The 21,084-nt window shown below is 39.3% G+C and overlaps 1 protein-coding gene across 1 annotated transcript; it reads right to left on the reverse strand.

Moving 5' to 3' along the window:
* Positions 1-16,319: 16,319 nt before the first annotated feature.
* On the reverse strand, positions 16,320-18,079 carry LOC122277214 (protein ENDOPLASMIC RETICULUM-ARRESTED PEN3). Its single transcript, XM_043087140.1, has one exon. It carries the CDS (start codon positions 17,789-17,791, stop codon positions 16,379-16,381), a length of 1,413 nt encoding a protein of 470 aa, XP_042943074.1. The 5' UTR covers positions 17,792-18,079; the 3' UTR covers positions 16,320-16,378.
* Positions 18,080-21,084: the final 3,005 nt, after the last annotated feature.

Consider the following 21,084-nt stretch of genomic DNA (forward strand, 5'->3'; position numbering starts at 1 on the left):
ATTTTCAAACTCGTGAAGAAGAAGGACGAGCTTTGCTGATAAATTACATGGCTTTGGTACATCTTGAAAGACAAAATTGTTATTTTCAGAAAAACCACCTATATATATCACCATGCATTTCAGAAAAAACAGAACGTGAATTTAGACAACCTAAAGCTTAATTAACATGAAAGATGCAGAGAGAATCTATAGGCAGCATGCACCTACATCCCTCTCCTCCCTTTGACAGCAAGGCTTTTTTAATTCTCACAGCCGGTAGCAGCTAGCCTCGAAGCGCAGCACCCTACCTATGCCAAAACACAATGTTGAAGTTGGTGAACCAAGGGCGCCTTCTTGATGATCATCATCTTCCCTGAAATCAAAGGATGAACTTTGGCTTAAAAATCGCTTCATTCCATGAAACTTTGCATTAGTAATTGGAGCAGATAATGATGAATCTGATGGTGACGACCATGTCGATGAGATTGATGCTGAAGAGGGCGACGAAGACACTGGTACTCCCCTTTTTAAGACTGATTTTTGGGAATATACCATGTAAGAGATTGGATCTTGAGCGCTTTTTGATGGATTTTTTCCTAGAATTGGAATAATAAGAGGGAGGCGGAGTAAGAGGTGGTACTAGAGTAGTGTGAGAAAAGGTATGTTTAGGAGTTCTAGGCCGAGACTCCCACATGAATAGAACAGCACCAGATATTCCTCCATAATACGTACCCTGAGAGAAGGGTTATATGAAGGTTTGATCAAAAACCACCACACCTCAATCGTGGTGAGTATACTTCTATATATATTCAATATGTGCATAACGGTTAATTACAAAATAGGAAACTAGAATCAATTATCAATTTGTACAATATAATTCCTAGAATTAAGCTAGAAGATATGAAGCCTTGAATCAAGGCATAGTTTCCTTAACACCCCCCCGCAAGCTGAGCGTCGGATTGGAGCAGACATGAAGCTTGGAGCGAAAAAATTCAAAGAGAGGGCGAGGGACACTTTTGGTGAAGAGATCAGCAACCTGTAGATGAGAGGGCACATACTGAGTCCGAAGTTTGCCAGCGACAACAAGTTCCCGAAGGAAATGATAATCAAGTTCAACATGCTTAGCTCGGTTGTGAGAGACAGGATTAGAGCTTAAGAAGAGAGCACTTTTGTTGTCACATAACAGAAGGGGCTTGTGTGATAAAGAAACTCGAAGATCCTGAAGAAGATGCATGAGCCAGAGAAGTTCAGCTGCAGTAGTCGCGAGAGCACGATATTCAGATTCACAGCTAGAACGAGAGACAGTAGGTTGCTTCTTAGCACTCCAAGAAATCAAATTGTCGCCAAGATAAACAGAATAACCGTAGGTAGAGCGACGAGTGTCAGGACAACCAGCCCAGTCAGCATCAGAGTAAGCAACCAAGGCACCGGGAGCATTAGAAGGGCGAAAAGTAAGACCAAAGTGAAGAGTGCCCTTGACATAACGAAGAATGCGCTTGACTGCAAGGAAATGATCTGTAGTAGGAGCATGCAAAAACTGACTGACAGAGTTGACAGCATGAGCAATGTCAGGCCGGGTAATGGTCAAATACTGGAGGGCACCAACAAGAGATCTGTAGAGAGTAGGATCCGAGAAAGGGGAACCAGTGCCAGTCAAGTGGTGGGAGACCACCATGGGAGTGGGAACGGGCTTGCTATCAAGCAACTGAGCCCGAGTAAGGATGTCCCGTGCATACTTCAGTTGACTGATAAAAAGACCATCATTAATGGCGGTGGCTTCCAAACCAAGAAAATAGCTAAGAGAACCCAGATCTTTGGTAGCAAACTCGGAATTGAGCTTGCGAGTAAAGCTGTCAAGAAGAGATGAGTTGTTGCCAGTAATAATAATGTCATCAACATAAAGTAGCAGATAAATAATGTCTGAATGCTGATAAAACACAAACAGAGAAGTATCAGCATGACTGCAAGAAAAACCAAGTGTAATGAGAAAGGTACTGAAGCGCTGAAACCATGCACGAGGAGCTTGCTTGAGGCCATAGAGAGCTTTTTGCAACTGACAAACATGATCAGGGTAGCGAGGATCAACATACCCGGGAGGTTGCTCCATATAAACCGTTTTAGTGAGATTACCATTGAGAAAAGCATTCTTAACGTCCAGTTGACGAAGAGGCCATCGATTGGTAACAGCAAGAGAAAGCACAACACGAACAGTAGTGGCCTTGATAACAGGACTAAAAGTGTCAGTGTAGTCAAGTCCAGGTACCTGAGTGTAGCCTTTGGCAACAAGACGGGCCTTGAGGCGCTCAATAGATCCATCAGGTAGATACTTAGTCCGGAACACCCATTTGGAACCTACAATGTTGGTGTGAGAAGGCCGAGGGACCAAGATCCATGTACGGTTGTTCTGCAGGGCACGAACTTCGTCATCCATGGCAGCAAGCCAAGCAGGATTTTTGGCAGCAGATTTAAAGCCTTTAGGCTCAGTAGAGGCAAGGAGGGCATGAAGAAGGCCAGAGGAGCCCAGAACACTGAGATCTGCAGGATGACGAGTCTTAAAAATACCAGCCTTGGCTCGGGTGACCATCGGGTGGGAGCCCAACGGAAGTGCCGGAATAGAAGAATCAATGGTAGTCGTAACAGGAGGCAGACTAGGCTCCGGAACTGGTGAAGAGGAACCTGCAAGAGAAGGAGGAACCTGCAAGGACTCAGCCACGGGGTCAGTACAAATAACACAGGGGTTAGATCCGGATGGAGTAATATGTGAGGAATGATGCAGAGGGGAGGAAGGCAAAGGATCAGTAATAAGAGAATTTGGTTCAAGAAAATTAGAAAAATTAAGGGATGATATGGGCTGAGCATGAGAGCTAGAGTGAGAGGGAAAAAAGGTTTCATCAAACTGAGCATGTCGTGTGATATAGAGCCTAGAGGTAGAGGTGTCAAGACAGCGAAATCCCTTATATGAAGAGCTATAACCCAAAAAAATGCAAGGGATGCTACGAGGAGAAAATTTGTTAGGCATATAATCACGTAAACAAGGGTAAACACGACAACCAAAAGGATGAAAATTCTCATAATTAGGTGGAGAACCATAGAGAAGCTCAAAGGGAGACTTACCGTCAAGAAGCGAGGCGGGCAAGCGGTTGATAATGTAGGCTGCAGTGCTGAAGGCGTCAACCCAGAAGCGAGTAGAAAGATGAGAGTGAAAAAGGAGGGCTAGACCAGTCTCAGTTACATGACGATGTTTCCGTTCAGCACGACCATTTTGAGCGGGTGTATAAGGGCATGAGAGTTGATAGTGAATGCCAAAGGTGCGAAGATGCATAGTAAAGCGATTGCTGGTAAATTCAGCACCACCATCACTCTGAAAAATTTTGATGCGGGTGAAATGTTGATTTTCAACGAATTTTTGGAATTGAAGAAAAATATCATAAAAATCAGATTTTAATTTTAAGGGATAAAGCCAAGTGAAACGAGAATGATCATCAATGAAGATAACATAATAAATAAAGCCCAAATTTGATTTGACGGGGGAAGGGCCCCAAATGTCGCAATGAATAAGATCCAAGACATGAGAGGACCTACGTTCATTCCGAGTATATGGTAAGCGATGATTTTTGGCAAGTTGGCATGTATCGCACAATTTTGGGGAAGGCAATAAAGATGTAAGGTGAAGATGACCTTTTTTATTCAAAATAGAAATAACGGAATGGTTTACATGACCAAGACGAGCATGCCATAAATCATAAGATGCATGAAGGGCTTTATTTTTAAGAACAGAAATAAAAGCAGAGTTGCCACGCTCCAGCACATATAAGCCACCATCACGTTTACCGGTTGCCACCACCCTTCCCGTGTGACGATTCTGGACGGAGAAGGAATTATTAGTAAATATAACAGAGAGAGGAAAATCAGATGTTAATTTACTAATTGAAAGGAGATTTTTAGTGAGACGAGGAACAACTAAAACATCTAATAAATGAAGGTTGGGAAGAGGAGAGATGGTACCGGTATGAGTAATGGGAAGGGAAGCACCATTCCCTACAATTACACAATCCTTACCCGTGTAGTTACTTGACTGGGCCAAAATGGAGGAGTCTGAGGTCATGTGGGCCGAAGCCCCAGTATCCAAGTACCAGTCACTTGGTTCGGGCCCATTAAGCCCACAAGAGGCATTAAAGGCCTCGGCAAGGTGAGCTGCAGTCTCACCCCGTGCAGTGTCATCCCGAGCATAACGTTGATGGCACCGGTCGGCATAGTGGCCCTCCTGCCGGCAGATTTGACACCGTGGTGGACGGCGTGGCTGACTGGAGCGATGGCGTGGATTCGGCTGCCCGTTACCACGATGGGAGGAAAAATTTCCAGATCCAGTCCGAGTGCTCTGTTGCGGACGGGATGAGGAATTTCTTTGGTTTGGCCGATTGTGGCCACCATGGATGGTGGCGGTGAAGGCAGCAGAGGAAGGAGGAGCCGATTGTTCAAGGGACTTTTGGAAGAGTTCAAAACTCTCAGCTTTGGAGACAAGATCGGCAAAACAGGGCAGGGGTGTTTGGGCCATTTGAGCGGTGGAAAAGCTAGTGAAATCGGACCCAAGACCCCGGAGAAACCAGTGGGATTTATCAGTGCCATCAACCGGCCGTCCGATGGCATGCAGCTGATCACAAAGAGATTTGAAGGTCCGGGCATACTCAGAAACCGTACGGGTGCCGCGTTTCATCAACTGTAAATCGTCTTTGAGACGAAGTTCTCTTGCTTTGGAGCGATGGCTGAAGGAATTTTCCAGTGCAAGCCAAGCGGCACGTGAGGTAGAAAGTCCCACAACCTCAGCCATAACTTCTTCGGTGAGGGACGAGAGCAGGAGGCTCAAGAGGCGTTGGTCAGTTTGCTTCCACGCCAGGTGTTTGAGGTTGGGTGTCTGAGAAGTTGGGGGATCAAACGGTGGAGGAGGGTCAAGAGTGCCATCCACATGGCCTAACAAATCTTGACTTTCAAGGAGAGGGAGTAATTGGCTCTTCCACAGGAGGTAATTTGAGGAAGAAAGCTTGATAGTAACCATGTGAATCATGGTGTTGAAGGGAAGAAGGGTGGGGTTGGATTCGGCAGCCATGGGAAAAATCAGAGGATGAGAATCCGAGAGGCTCGTGATACCATATGAAGGTTTGATCAAAAACCACCACACCTCAATCGTGGTGAGTATACTTCTATATATATTCAATATGTGCATAACGGTTAATTACAAAATAGGAAACTAGAATCAATTATCAATTTGTACAATATAATTCCTAGAATTAAGCTAGAAGATATGAAGCCTTGAATCAAGGCATAGTTTCCTTAACAGGTTAGCCGCAGAGCTCTCTTTGGATAAAAGCCTAGAGAAGAACTTGTCATCTTCCGCGATTTGAAGGGCCTTCTGGGGAAGTTCAGAGCTGTACATTTGAGATTGTTGGGATTTCTTACAAAGAAATTAAGGATATATGCAGATGGGAGATGGGAGACTCTGAGCTTGGTTCAGCCAGCTATACTTTTGGATTATGAAAGACTATCCCATAATGAAGTCATTGATATATATATATTGAGTTTGGCTACGTATAAGTAAAACTGTGTACTAATTTATGTACAAATACTGATTACTTCATATTCAAATTTTAAATTAGTACTGTTTTCAATAAAATTTACTTTTTGACTAATCATATTAGATTGGTATACATATTAATACGCAGTTGTGCTTACAACTAGATTTTTTCATATATATTTATATTTATATATATAATAACTTATAAGTAGTACTCCACTTAATGGCAAGTCTTAATGAATTTTTTTTTATCTCTACTCAATTCGACAATATTTTCCAATGTATTTTACAAATTGATCAATTTCAACCCGAACCCCGGCTGAAATCAATGAGAAACTATTCCCGAGAAAAAACAAAATAAAAAAGGAAATAAGAACAGACAAGTGGGATTGCCATTAAATTTGATATATATTGATCAAGCTGATTTTTTATCCTTAAGATGTGGCAAAATTTTGTCTTTTATCTTTTTCATATGCTTGTACGAATCTAGATTCATACACAAATTAAGTACCACCTTGTAAACCAAAATTTAATAGATTTGTTATATTGCTATACGGTTACTCGATCGCATGCATCTTCGAGGAACTTGAACCATATTTCATAACGTACAAAAATTACTATCATGCTCCTAAGAGTGACCGTCTGATGCGGCTCTTAAAAAACTATCTTACTGCAAGCAATTGCAGGCTTCAGAAAGAATAAACAAATCCATGGTGGTTGTCATGGATTGGTCTGAACAGCATTAAACTAGCGGGGAAGGTGACCTACCGGAGATTCTCCCCTCTAAAATCTATGTTCTCGAGATGACAGTGCCATACTTAACGTACGTTGAAGTATATGCATGTAGGTTGACCATTCGCATTATATGCACGTGTGTATGCCCACAATCATACACGTGTTTGATATCTAATTGTAGAAATTTATTATATGAATAATGATACATACAGTCGTAGAAGGCATAAGTATTGTTTAATCGTTTTGAAAAAAATAAGATCAACTATTAAAAAAATTATTTATTTTTCATTAGGTCTTAATTACTCATTATTTTAAAAAAATATATATATACATTACTTATATACTTTATAACTGTAAATCTTTTATTTTATTTTATATATATATATATATATATTTCTTACGTGAAGAATTGTGCTTTCACATGTGAAACCATAATTATTGTAGTTTGAAACTTTGAGGATAAGACAACGAGGCATAAACAATCTAACCATTCGGCCAATGGCCTTTGAATAGAAGTCATGCATGACGGCCCAGCTCTCGCGCCTTAATCCCATCCAACATGAATCATGACACCATTAATTATGAATTAAGGAATTGTTCGAAGTGTCAAAGGTACCAATCATTAAGGAATTGTTCGAAGTGTCAAAGGTACCAATCACTGAGAATTGGACGTTGCATTAATTTATCCGACCATAACTTACCCATCCTACAATTGTCCCCAAACATCTTTCAATTCCACTTTCGATCAGAATCAGAACGTATTGCTCACATCATGTCCTGGAATCACCAAATCCGCTTGCACATCTTCTTCCTAGCTAGCTTTCTTCCAAGTTGATATCTTCTACTGCATTTTCTAAGTTAATGCCAAAATGAGGGAATACGCACATGATCCATATTAAGGCACATGACTTAGCACGTGATGCACATACAGAAAATGCTTCTGGAAGGGTTACTCAATAGTCTAACTCAGCTAAGGACCACAACGCAGCAGAATAACAATCTCTACCTCGCAAGAATATTCTCGATTTCTTCTTTCTGTTTTACATAACAGCCTCTCATTGGTTACTGTAGTCTATAAATATATTGTGAATCTGTTCAAATGTAAGCATGGAAAACATAGTGAAAACTAGAGTATTCTCCATTCTTCGTCTCTTCATTGTGGCTTTTTATCGAGCAACTGTGTATCTCTTTATGGCACCAGAGCTCTAAAGGACTAACGTCTTTTTTTTTTTTAATTGTTAGTCTTTCCTTCCTTCATCATGGAAGCCGATAAGACTAAATCTACTGTCACTCCTGCTACTCTCAACTCTGCTTCGCATTTTCTCACTGTGAAGCTTTCCATAGACAACTATTTGCTATGGAAAGCTCAAATTCTCCATTTTCTTAAAGGCCATTAACTTGATGGGTATATTGATGGCTCGATTCCTAAGCCTCCACCCATTGTGGATGGTGCTCCTAACCCTACATAATCCAGTTGGGTGCTGCAAGATCAGCTCATAATTTCCACTCTAAATTCCTCACTCACAGACACGATTTTGGCACAAGTTCTTGAATGCACTACTTCTCATGACATTTGGGACACGTTACACAACCTTTTCTCAGCTCAATCATCAGCCCATATAATGCAAACTCGGCTTCAATTAGCAACACTGAAAAAAGGGTCTAAGTCAATCACTGAATATTTTCATAAATTCAAGTCTCTTGCATCTTCTTTTAGTGCAGCTGGTCAACCACTCTCCCATTCTGAATTTACGGTTTACCTTTTAGCTGATTTAGGATTCAATTATGAGTCTCTTGTTACATCTCTGACCACTCGTCCTGAACCCTTAAGCTCCTCTCAGATCTATAGCTACTTACTTAATCATGAGTCCAGGCTTGCTCACCAGACCAAGTCCCTCCTCTCGGGCACTCCCCTCATTACAAACATAGCTACCTTCAAGCCCACTACCTCTTCCTTTAATAGGGGTCATGGGCGGAACTCTCGTCGTGGTCGAGGTGCTGCACGTAGCTCTCCTGGCCCTTCTTCCTCCTTCACTCCTACTTCCCGACTAGTGTGTCAAATCTGCTCTAAAACTGGCCATACGACCTTACAGTGTTATCACCAGCTGGATCAATCTTATAAAACCCCTACCCCTCCCTCTCTTATGGCTCATTATACAGCTTTACCACCCTCAGTTCCTTCCAAGAATTGCTTATTTTCAGATACAGTAATGACGAATCACTTTACTGCTGATTTCTCAAACCTCAACTTGGATTTCACTTCATATATTGGCACTGATTAAGTCAGCATTGGGGATGGTTATTCCCTTCCGATTCAGCACACTGAAACAACTTAGATTCAGACTCCCAATGGCAATTTCCTTCTTCGTAAACTTTTACATGTTCCCTTAATTACTCGTAATTTGTTGTTTATACGTCGATTTTGTTTAGATAATAATGTCTCTTTTGAGTTTAACTCCTCTGGTTTCTGTATGAAGGATCTACATTATCAGGCGGTGCTACTTTGGGGACCCGTTAGGAATGGCCTTTATGTTCTTCCCACTGTTCTTGAGTCTTCTCCCCTCATTCCTATCACTCCCATGACTTATATTGGTGAACGAACCTCCTCCGATGTTTGGCACTCACGTCTTGGTCATCCATCCTCACGTACTACAACTTTTACTATTAATAAATTTTAGCTTCCAATCACCTCTTGTGCTGCTCCATTGTTTTGCTCTGCCTATGCACAAGAGAAGTCTCATTTTTTCCCATATCCACCACCTTCATCTCGCTCCACCAATCCTTTTGAATTGTTGTTCTTTGATGTATAGGACCAGGGCCTATGTTGTCCACCTTGGGTCATCGTTTTTATTTAGCCATAGTTGATGATTTTACAAAGTCTAATGTTTTCCCCTTTGCACTAAGTCTAATGTTTCTACAATAATCTTACCTATTTTACATTATGTGCGCAACACCTTTTCAACCAATATTATTCCCATACAATCCGACTGGGGCGATGACTTTCGGCCTATACATAATTTGTTGCAAACCATTGGAATTTCTCATCGTATCATATGCCCTTAATCACATGCTCAAAATGGTAGTATTGAGCGCCGTCACCACCACATAGTGGAAACGGGCCTCTCACTTTTAGCCCATGCTTCAGTTCCATCAAAATATTGGAATGAGACATTCCATACAGCTATATTACTCATAAATCGCATGTCTACTCCAGTTTTAGAAAATATTTCTCCCTTTCAAGTTCTTTTTCACCAAGTTCCAAATTATACATTTTTTCGGACATTTGGTTATGCATATTGGCCTTATCTCAGGCCCATTTCCCTTTTATCACCCCTTGTTTGGCCCACTATCTCTCAATCTCAGCCCCTTTGCCCAGCCCATCCGTCTCTTATCTCTAACCCATTGGTCTCCTCACTTACAAAGACTTCATCTCCTTCACCTTCACAAATCTCCCCTTCGTTAGACAGAAACCCTAGCCCGCTGCCTTCTCCTTCTTCCCTAGCCTCATCATCCAATCCAACCCCACCTCGCCCTCCTCCACATCACCCTATGGTCACCCACTCCAAACCCAACACTACTCGTCCTCTTCTTCGCACCAACGGTACTATACCATGGCCCAAACCGAAGTCACACGTCTTTCTCAACATTTTTGCCACCACTCCCATTCTTGAGGAACCATCGTCTTACGTAGAGGCCTCTAGGTACGCTGAGTAGCGCGACGTGATGGCTTTAGAATTTCATGCCCTCCTTCATAATCGGACCTAGGTCCTTGTTCCACCACCACTCAACCAAACTATTCTAGGGGCTAAATGGGTACTTAAGACCAAGCGGCATGCTGATGGATCCCTGGAAAGTCACAAGGCTCGTCTTGTGGTTAATGGATTCCATCAGCAAGCTGGCTTGGACTACACTGAAACCTTTAGTCCAATGGTAAAGCCTGCTACTATCCATCTCCTTGTGTCCATCGCTATTCAAAACAAGTGGTCACTTCATCAACTTGATGTGCAAAACACATTCCTACACGGGGACCTAGAGGAGGACGTCTATATGCAGCAACCATAAGGTTTTGTCATCGTTAGGCTTTCAAGGGTCACGGTCAGATTCCTCACTTTTCATTTATTCTAGTTCATCTGGTTGTATATATGTGTTAATCTATGTTGACGACATCATCGTCACTGGGTCGAATTCTTTTCTTCTTACTGAGTTTATTTCTGCTTTACGTTTATCTTTTCCACTCTAGGATTTAGTTCGTCTCCATTATTTTTGAAGTGTTGAAGTCACTCATCAATCCGCTAGTCTGTTTATGAGTCAAACCTAATACATTCATGAGTTATTAAAACACACCAATATGTAATGTTCAAAACCAATTTCAATACCTATGTCCAATACAGTAAAATTATCAGATCTTGATGGCACAACATTTGAAGACCCACAACTCTATCACAGTGTTATGGGCAGTCTTCAATGTCTAGTTTTCGCAAGGCCTGATATTTCTTTTGCTGTAAATCGTGTCTATTAGTTTATGCATTTTCCTCGCACTCCTCACTGGTAGGCCATTAAACACATCTTGCGTTATCTATGCCTTACTGCTCATTATGGCTTGTATTTTTCATCTTCTTCTTCACCCAATCTTACTGCTTTCTCTGATGCTGACTGGGATGGTTGCTCGGATGACCGGAAATCCACCAAAGGTTTCTGTGTATATTATGGTTCTCATTTAATTTCCTGAGGTTCAAAGAAACAGCCCACCATTGCTCGCTCCTCTACAGAAGCAGAGTACAAAGCTGTGGCAAACATCACTTGTGAAGTTATCTGGTTACAGTCTTTGTTAAAGGAACTTGGGATTTTTCTTCCTCATCCACCTATTCTGTGGTTTGATAACATAAGGGCTACATATCAGTAAATTCAGTCCTACACTTAAGAACCAAACATGTGGAGTTGGACTATCACTTTGTACGTGAGCGTGTTGCTACCAAAACATTACAAATGTCTTTTGTCTCCAACAAGGATCAAATTGCAGACATTCTCACCAAACCTCTCTTTGCTGCAAAATTCTTTGCTATCCGTTCAAGCCTCACCATTCAACCTGTGACACTTGAATCGAGGGGATTAAGGCACATGACTTAGCACATGATGCACATACAAAAAATGCTTCTGAAATGATTACTCAACAATCTAACTCAGCTGAGGACCACAACGCAGCAAAATAACAGTCTTTGCCTCACAAGAATATTCTCAATTTCTTCTTTCTATTTAACATAACAGCCTCTCATTGGCTACTGTAGTCTATAAATATATTGTGAATATGTTCAAATGTAAGCATGGAAAACACAGTGAAAACCAAAATATTCTCCATTCTTCGTCTCTTCATTCTGGCTTTTTATTGAGCAACTATGTGTCTCTTTAATCCATAACAAAAATACCAACCATTATATGTTTATGAAGTTCTAAAAGAGATGACAAACTTACCATATTTCCCGTAGCTTTAAAAAAGGCGAGACTTCCCGCCAAACTTTTGGTTTCTATGTAAACATGTTTTATAGTGAAAGGAAAATAGTTCTTAAGCTGTAATATATCTTCCCACAAACCATGATAATGCCAAGGGGTGAGATTCGCTATTAACCCAATTAATCATAGGAAGGAAATTAGATTCAAGTAGGAGTTCAGTTTCCTAGTTTGGATTCAGAAATAAGATGAGATGGTTTTAGATAAAAGATAAAATTTAAATAAAATATTATTATAATATTATTTTTTTTAATATTATTAGTGTTTTGAGATTTGAAAATGTTGAATTGAGATTTGAAAAAGTTGATTTTTTTATTATATTTTGTGTGAAAATTTGAAAAAATTATAATAATAAAATGAGATGATATTAGATACTTTTCAATCCAAACAGATAATTATGGAAATCCAAACAGCTATATACAAAGTGTTAAAACATTTCTCAAATCAGATCATTCTGGAAATATATTAATACCAAAACTCATAAAATAGGAGAAACTAACAATAATAGAACAAGTCTGTATTGAGATATTAATATCACAAGAATGGATATGTTATACTTTATATCATATTTTTATCTCACTTCATTACACAAAAATAATGTGATAATATCACCAATCCATTATTAAATCAGTTCTTATTTTTTAAAATAAAAATTTTAAAGAATGAATGACAATGACATATCAGCATAATAAGACTTGAATAAAAGGAGAGAATAATATATAAAAGGTGCTAGATCCATGGAAGGGTTTAACAAAATTAAACTCACAATTTGATGTAATACATTAGATTTTAAAAAATTATTTACCATAAAATAATTCTATCATATCACATTAAGTTATGTTTGTTGAACCCAAGGTTTCAAGTTTCATGTGATTATAAATCTACACATGGATTTTGATAATAACAAATGAATTCAAAGAATAAAGGAGTTTCAAGCTCAAGTTGTTCACACAATGGAATCAAGCACATCAAAGAACCAAGTACGAGCAAGAAAGAAACAAGTTCACATTAAAGTCATAGAGTAATGTTGTAAATCTCTTAAAATTCAAAATTAGAATTAATGCTCAAAATTAATATTTTATCATAAAGCATTAAAATACATTTTTCACATGTGCATGAATATTTTTGAAAATTAAATTTGAAAATTTTGAAAGATGATTGATTGTCATCTTTTGTATGTGCATGCCTTGATTAAAGGGTTGAACTTTGAAAATATTAAAGATGATTGATTGTCATCTTTCACATGTGCATGTTTTATTTGAATATTTTCAAAAGTGATTGATACTTTTTTGGACTTATACAAAAGGTAAATGATTTTGTTTGAAAAATTTGAAAAGTAAAATGTGCTCATTTTGTCATATGCAAAAAGTAAAAGATTAGGTTTGAATTTTTTTGAAAAGGAAAGTGTGCTCATTTTTTCATATGCCAAAAGTAAAAGATTAGGTTTGATTTTTTTTAAAAAGTGAATGATGTTGTCTTTGACAATTGAAAAAGAAGAACTTTTTATTTGAATTTTTTTGAAAAAATAAATGATGTTGTCTTTAACATGTGAATCTTTTTAAATTTGAATATAAAGTCTCATATGCCTATAAATAGATCATTTGAGAGCTTCACATTTACAACACCAAGAGCATACAACATTCATTCAAAGCTTTCATTCTCTCTTCTCTAAGCATTGAGTATTAATCCTTGTTCATTTTGAGAGATATAGTTTGCGCTGTATTGTTCTTATTTCACTCATTGAGGAGTATTTTCTGATAACCTACCCACTATCAGCTTTTATATCAGAAAAATGGTGTGTATAACCCTTGTGCGTGTAGAAAGTATTCTACACGGGGAATAGTTGAATCACCACGTGTAAGGTGATTGCAAATGTAGAGGGTGTTCTACACGGATCCTTTGTAGCGGTGTTGTTCAAAAGTGTAATAGGTTTCTATCTCCACTTGAAGGAGGTTGAATAGTGAATTTGGGAATCCTCAAGGGGTAGCTTGAGGCGAGGACGTAGGCAGTGGGACCGAACCTCGTTAACATACTGAGTTTACTTCTCTCTTATCCTTACTCTTTATATTTATTGTTATTTCATATTTTTTTTTATATTTTATATTATATATTTGATTTATAATTGTTATTTTTTTAATACAACTCAATTCACCTCCCCTCTTGTGTTAGTCATCTGGGCAACAATATTAATTTATAAATTTATTTTTTATCCAATAGCATTATGATAAAGCAATTCACATATTATATATTAAACTGTTCACGACTAATGTCCTTTTTAATTCTGTTGTACTCTTTTATTTATTACACATAATACCACTTTTATTTTTCCTCTGTAAATATTTTTGCCATTTACACGAATTTTATTTTAAGCAATTTTTCCTAAGGAAACAATTTAGAAATTTTTATTCTTAATTATTACGCGATACCCTCTTGTACTGCCTTTGTGCTGAGTCGGACATCGAGATTGGAGCTGCATAATGATGAATTTTAGTCTAGAAAAGGGGGATAAGAGAGTTGGGCTTGGAGGTCATCGTTGGCTTGTGGTAGTGATCGGTGATTTTCATTAGACACAATTTGTGGATTTGGCATAGGGGAGATAAGGTAGCCTATGCTTAACTCAACTAAAAACAAAAATCATTGTGGCCTATTAAGCAGATCAATAATAGAAAGATTCTATAACCATTAGCACATATTATGAAATTAGAATGGTTCGATATGATTAGAATTATATACATACAAAATTGTATTATAGAATTATATATAGAAAAGAAGAAAATAATAAAGCTAACACATTAAATACTTCCAACATTTAGGAAATAACCCAAACACCTTCTTAAGTAAGTTAAGGTTTTATATCATAAATAATTCAGGCAATCCCATTATAGCCAGAACAAATGAATCAAAACTAAATATAAAAACCTATTACATACTCAACCAGGAAAGAAAGTTAGAACAACATTTTATACTCACAAAATCATACGAAAATCTGAAAGGAAAAAAATAAGAGAACTTTAAAAGCAGAACAAATGGATAAAAGCTTAAGTTGAATAAAAGAATTATCTGTTAAGAGGAAAGGAACACAAACAGAGAAATATATTAGAGAAAAAAAAATTGTGGAAACAAGCCAAAAAAAAAAAAACTTACACAAGCTATACTAGAAGGCAAACGAGAGACTTTCTGGTAGAAAAAACAGTCTCCATTGCCAAAGCTTCCATGACAGAGCACAACCACATAGTGTGCTTAACAAAATTCACGCTAAACATCTCCCCTATCCTTATAAAAATTATGCTAGATAAATTATTAAAAATCAAAGGGAAAAAAACACTAGAGAAGCTATGTCTTAAAGACAAGCACTACTTGTATCTAGTTCGATGGGGGTAAACACACAGTTTGGTTGGGTTAAGATTATGTGAGTGTAACTATGATTCTTTCTTAGGAAAAGTTAGAAATTTTTTTGAACCCCTTTGTGCGAGTCAAGTAACTATTTTTTTTCTTTTGTATAGAAGATGGGTATATTGTGGAGTTTGGCTGGAGACTCAGTGGCATGGAGAGTTTGTTCCCGTGACTCCAGCGACTCCAAATTAGACCATGAGAAAGAGGAGGAATGAGATTGGAGCTCATCAAATGCATTATTCAAATAGAGAACTCACATCGCTAATGTGGACAGTAGTAGCTGGAATGAGGGTTTTGTGGAAGAGAGAATAATGAGAGCATAGAGCTTTAAGGTTATGCTTGGCTACTGAGATTTCTCATATGAGAATTTTGAGTTTTAAAATTAAATATTAAAATATTATATTTTATTATTATTATTGTTTTAGAATTTAAAAAAGTAGAAAAAAAGTTAAATTGTTTATTATATTTTATATGGAGATTTAAGAAAGTTGTAATGATGAAATGAGAATTTTGTGTTTGAAATGAAAATTCTTTGTGACTAAACAGTACCACCTACCGCACCGGTGCGTTACCGTTCTAGATTTTGGGTTTAAAATTCGGGAGAGGTGAGGTGAAGTCGTGGGTTGGGCTTTGCTAGACGCAGTCGGCATGCAGTCGGCTGTACAAAATAAATAAAAAAAATTATAAAAATATTTTTTTTTTCATGGTTATACAGAATGAATAAAAAAAAGTTATAAAAATAATTTTTTTTTTCATATAGATCCTATATTAATTTATTTTTTTTAAAGCGACTGCACGCCGACTGTATTTGCCGACTGCACAAATCATTTCTCCATTTCTAATTCCATTACAGCTCCCACTCCAGATGCGGCATTGGTGAAAAGTAAATAGTATCTTGAGCGATAGAGATGCAATTACGCATTGCAACCTGTAAGCAGACACTTATTCAAGGTTTTCACCATGCACAAAGGTAATCAGAAAGAAATACTATGGAAGAAGCGAAAATGCATGGGATTGTCTCCTTAGCAGATTCCTCACTCAGATCATTCCGTCTAACCGTTGACTACAGGGTCAAACTCCACACAAAAAAAGAACAAATAGAAAATGTAAAAAACGTAAATTACAAATAAAATGGAAATTGCAAATAAAATATGAATTATTCCCATTCCATATTATATAATAATAATAATAATAATGTTACAAAACTGAAACACAATTAGAAGAATGAGAGGTTTCCCACACCTCAATACCTTCCGCATCTTCTCTACTAACGAACAATCTGTTCCCACCACCTTCAATTCTCTTTATTATCCCTCTCTCCGAGTCCTCCACCTTGTCCACGTAATTCCTCCTGTATAAACCCTCCCATTCTTCCTTCTCCTTTTCTACTCCTTCCACTCTCGACCATACCTCTACACTTCCCTCTCTTCCCACAAACACTTGCTTCCCATAACAGTGAATTACGCTACTGCCCACCCCGCTCGTCTTCCGCATACTCGGGTTCTTGTCTTTTAAATACACCCACGGATCCTCCCCTAAATTACGCAAGTCTGCCATTCCCAGATCCCCCGATTTCGAACATATCTTGTACAGAATCGACTCTTCCGCGTCAGCGTCCACGTCAGCGAACGAGTCTCCGTACCTATCGCTCCGTCCCGAACCTGGCTCGTTCGTTTCCCAAACCATTTTTCCGGACCTCGAGTCCCACAACCTGATGTATCCCGAGTACCCGAACGCCCCGCTCGAGATCGCGCTTGCAACCAGCACGCTCTTTTCCGGTAGCCACGTCAGCTTCCCGGGGACGGTGTTCTTCGTCGAGTTACCGGGCTGCCGGCCGACGTGCGAAGCGATCTGGAGCGTGGACTTGTCAATCACGAGGATGGAATTCTCTTTGTGCGGACAATCGAACGAGGCGAAAACCGAGCTCGGGGAGTCTGCGATCGCCGTGACGCGTGCTTTATAAATACGTGGATCGGAGGGATCGGTCCAGTGATTCGAGCCGACGAGACGGTCGCTGGAGATGTCGTAGAAGTGGAGTCCAGCAGCGGATTCTGATCCTATAGCGGCGATGTCGGACCAGATTCGGCGAATCGATGTGATGTCATCCAAGTGAGTCCGTATCGTCGCGGCATGGAGGAGATTCCAATCATAGCTGGAGATCTGACCTCCATGGGCTATCCAAAAGGAGCCGTCTCCGGAGGCGGCAGTGAACGCAGATGGATGGCCGTCAGAGGCGGGGCGGACGGTTGCGACCACTGAGGCATCGATACCGGTGAACGGAGGCGGAGACATCGCAGACCTGAGGTGCGACTCGATCCCGTAGTAGACTGCCTCATCGGTAAGCTCTTGCTTGGAGAATCTGCGAGCTGTGGAGGGAAGACGATTTGATCTGAGAAGGGAGAGGAGGACTGAGAAGATCTCGGGATCCCGGTCTATGAAAACCGGGTCGGTGTCGTGGGCAAGACGATTCGATAGGACAGCCAAGAGCGACTCGGAACCCCCGGAGAGGATGGTTGATTGGGTGGTCTCGAAGAGCTTGCCACCGACGTTGAGCTTGACACGGTCGTTGGGTTGATGCCCATGGGAAGGCTGGGAATTCCCGTTTTCCATTAACGGAAGACCGTGGAAGACTGGAAATTGATGGTTTCGAAGGGTTCAGGAAGAAGATTAGAGAGGCACACCGCAGCGAGAGAGAGTGAATTTCTGCGACTAAATGACTTTCCTACCCTTCTCTTTCCAATAAAATACCAAACCATGATACTGCAGAGGTTGGAACTTTGTTCTTTCTTTCCCTTCGCTCACAGAATAGTTTCTTGTTTTTTCCTTTTAAAGTTGCATGCAAATGAAAAAATATTCAAAATGTACGAAGTTAACTGGATGTGGAAATAAAGGACAATATTGTCTTGTAAAAATAGAGCCTAATACAACAGTACAGTGCGTGGAAATAAAACTTAAAAGAGTTATATACAGGTATAATTATTTTTATAGTTTTTTTTATATAATTATGTTTAAATTGAAGATATTTATGTATAATAATAGTATTTTATAAGTTATTTTATAAAATATCTCTCATTTAAAATAGAGGTATATAAAGAATAATGAAAATGGTTGAATGTATATTATTTTTTAACTTTAAAAAAATTCGAAGAAATTTGCTTTAGACTCATATTTCATGCATAGTGAAGTCGATAAAAGTACGTTATAGAAAAGATCTTTTGATGTAATCCATTAGGAGATTATTAGGAGAAATAGGAGTCGAGGAAACAGGCCATAACTAACCAGAACTTCTTGTTGAATTTCTAGCTGAAATCTTGAAACTCAAATCGAGAAAAATCGATGTTGGTCGATTCGGTATTGCTTTTAAAATAAATATTGGCAGCAGCCTCTGTTTGAGAACACCCGAAACACACCCTATGTGGTATATTATAAATGACAAAATAGTCCCTTGTTGCACAGCTGCATGTTCCGTCATTTTCATATCATTAATGTTTTGAAATCGCTGAATAGAGCTTCAGCCTCCCCCCAACCCGTTTGCTCCATATCACCAACAGATCTCCCTCATCGTTTCGTGCGCTCTCATCGTTTCGTCCCACTCTCAACCCAGTTCATTTGGTGTTGTTTTTTTCTTGTATTTGTACTCTTTTTTTTTTTTAGGCTTGTGCTCCTCACCTAAAGCGATTCTGATCTTCTTTTTTCTCTTTTTCTCTCTTTGTATGATCTGTTTCTTCTAAACTTGTGGACTTCTTATTTCAGTAGTTTATTTCAGTGTGACGAGGTGGTTTATTTTCAGTGGTTTATTTCATACAGCAAGTGCAACCGTAGCACCACATCTAGTCACCATCAACAGTAGCCAAGCACGCCGCAAAAGACCACGCAAACCACCGTGCTAGCCTCCGAAAACCACTAGAGGGAGTGCTCTGTTTTTGCTCTCTGAAACAAAGGATTTTTCTTCTCACCGTGAGCCACAGAGCTCCTCCAAAACAGTGTCGTTAGTTTGCGTTAAATGAGCTCGCGGGGAGGGACGGTGATGGGCAGATGGATGAGCTTCACGAGGTGGTGCTGAACAGAGGGACGGCGTCTCGGGGTGATGCTGGGAACGACGAGATAACACCTGTAACCTGAAGCAAATGAAGAAATTTTCATGGGAATTTGCGTGTTTACATTGGTTTTGTGATTTATTGTGTTGCATTTTCCAAGCCAATAAAAGAAAAATGTCGGTTATTTCGTTTGAAATCACTCAACTGGCTATGGCCTGCACGACTAAGCTGCTTTTGAAACCTTTTGTCTCTCACGTGAACTCGATAATTGCCCTTCCTTCCACTTCCAGCTTGTATTTATATTGTTTTCAATCTGTCTATTCTAAGCTAGCCTTTCATCGACCTACGTTGTTGGGTTTCTCTCAATTTTTTTTTCTCCCACCCTCTGGGCGCAAAAAAAGAAAAAAGAAAAAACAATCTGGCCTTCTATCTTGTTTCTGCAAAGCCAGCCAAGTCTCCATTTACAGGTCCTTTTAACCAATCCTTTAATATGCGGAGATATGCCATGAAAGCTTGAATTGTGTTTGAGTGTTTATCGTCGGTTTTTTTGTTTTTTTTTTGGATCTTTTTGGTGTTAGTAGTTATCGGGAAGTTTCAAGCCAGGTATCTTAGTTGGAATGTTGTTACATCAATTGGCTTGGCTTTGTAGTTCAGAGGGACGATGTCTCGGGGTGGTGTTGGGCAAAGGTCAAGCGTGAGGTAGGTTGCTTTGCGACGGAGGATGGGTGGTCTTCGGGGTCTGTCTCACTGGTTTGCCCCGTTCAATAATTTCCCGGGGAGTGGCAGCTTTGGGCAGATGGAGGAGAATCGCTCGGTGTCGCCAGGCAGAGAGACGGCATCGCCGGTAGCATTGGGCAGAGGAAGGTGATGCGCAGGCGAGGGTAGAGGGGTTTCGCGGGAGGAATTCAAATGGGAAGAAAATGAAAACACTGACTTTTGTTTTAAAAAACGCACGTTTTGGTTAAAAGAAAGAAGAAGAATAAAAAGAAGACGCGTAAGGTGTGTGTTATGTACAATGCTATAGTTGCTGATCCGTAGCAAAGCTCTTGGTTTTAACTATATTCAAATAGTAAACTACCCGATTATATATATATAGTATTCTTATATAAAACGATATCGTTTAATTAAAATAAGTTAAAAAAGTGTTATTTGCATCGTTTTGGTTTAGTGTTTTGATTCTTCTTCATTTCTCCATTCTCTTCTCAGCCCTCCCTCTCAATCTGTCGCCATTTCTCTCTCTCTCATCTCTTAGACCTCTCGCAGTTGATCTTGCCTCTCCTTCTACTAACCTCCGTTTGGTTTGATTGGCATATCTCTCTTTCATTTCTTCACCCCAAATTATAGAACTAATCGAAATTGGTGTGACCAGTTCTCTCTCTCAATCAATCAATTCGGTTTTGATTTGTACTGAAACTGAATCAAAAAACTTTAAAAATTTTTGAAGAGTTTTGTTTTAGACCCATATTTCATCCGTAGTGAAGCAGATAAAAGTACGTCATAGAAAAGATCTTTTGATGTAATCCATTAGGGGATTATTAGGAGAAATAGAAGTTAGCACAACAAGTCATAACCAATCAGAACTGGTTGTCGAATTTCGAAACTAGTTGAAATCGGTAGAGAACTAGTCAATCAACAGCTCAAATCGAGGAAAAACAATATTGGTTGATTCGATCCCGATTTTAACTCTATTCAAACAATGAGCCAACTGATTATATATAATATTTTTATATAAAACAACGTCGATTCTTCCTCATTTCTCTGTTCTCTTCTCAGTCCGTCGCCATCTCTCTCTCTCATCTCTTAGACCTCTCACAGTTGATCTTGCTTCTCCCTCTACTAACCTCCGTTTGGTCCAATTGGCATATC

Source organism: Carya illinoinensis, chromosome 9 (assembly GCF_018687715.1).
Source record: "Carya illinoinensis cultivar Pawnee chromosome 9, C.illinoinensisPawnee_v1, whole genome shotgun sequence".
Taxonomy (NCBI): domain Eukaryota; kingdom Viridiplantae; phylum Streptophyta; class Magnoliopsida; order Fagales; family Juglandaceae; genus Carya; species Carya illinoinensis.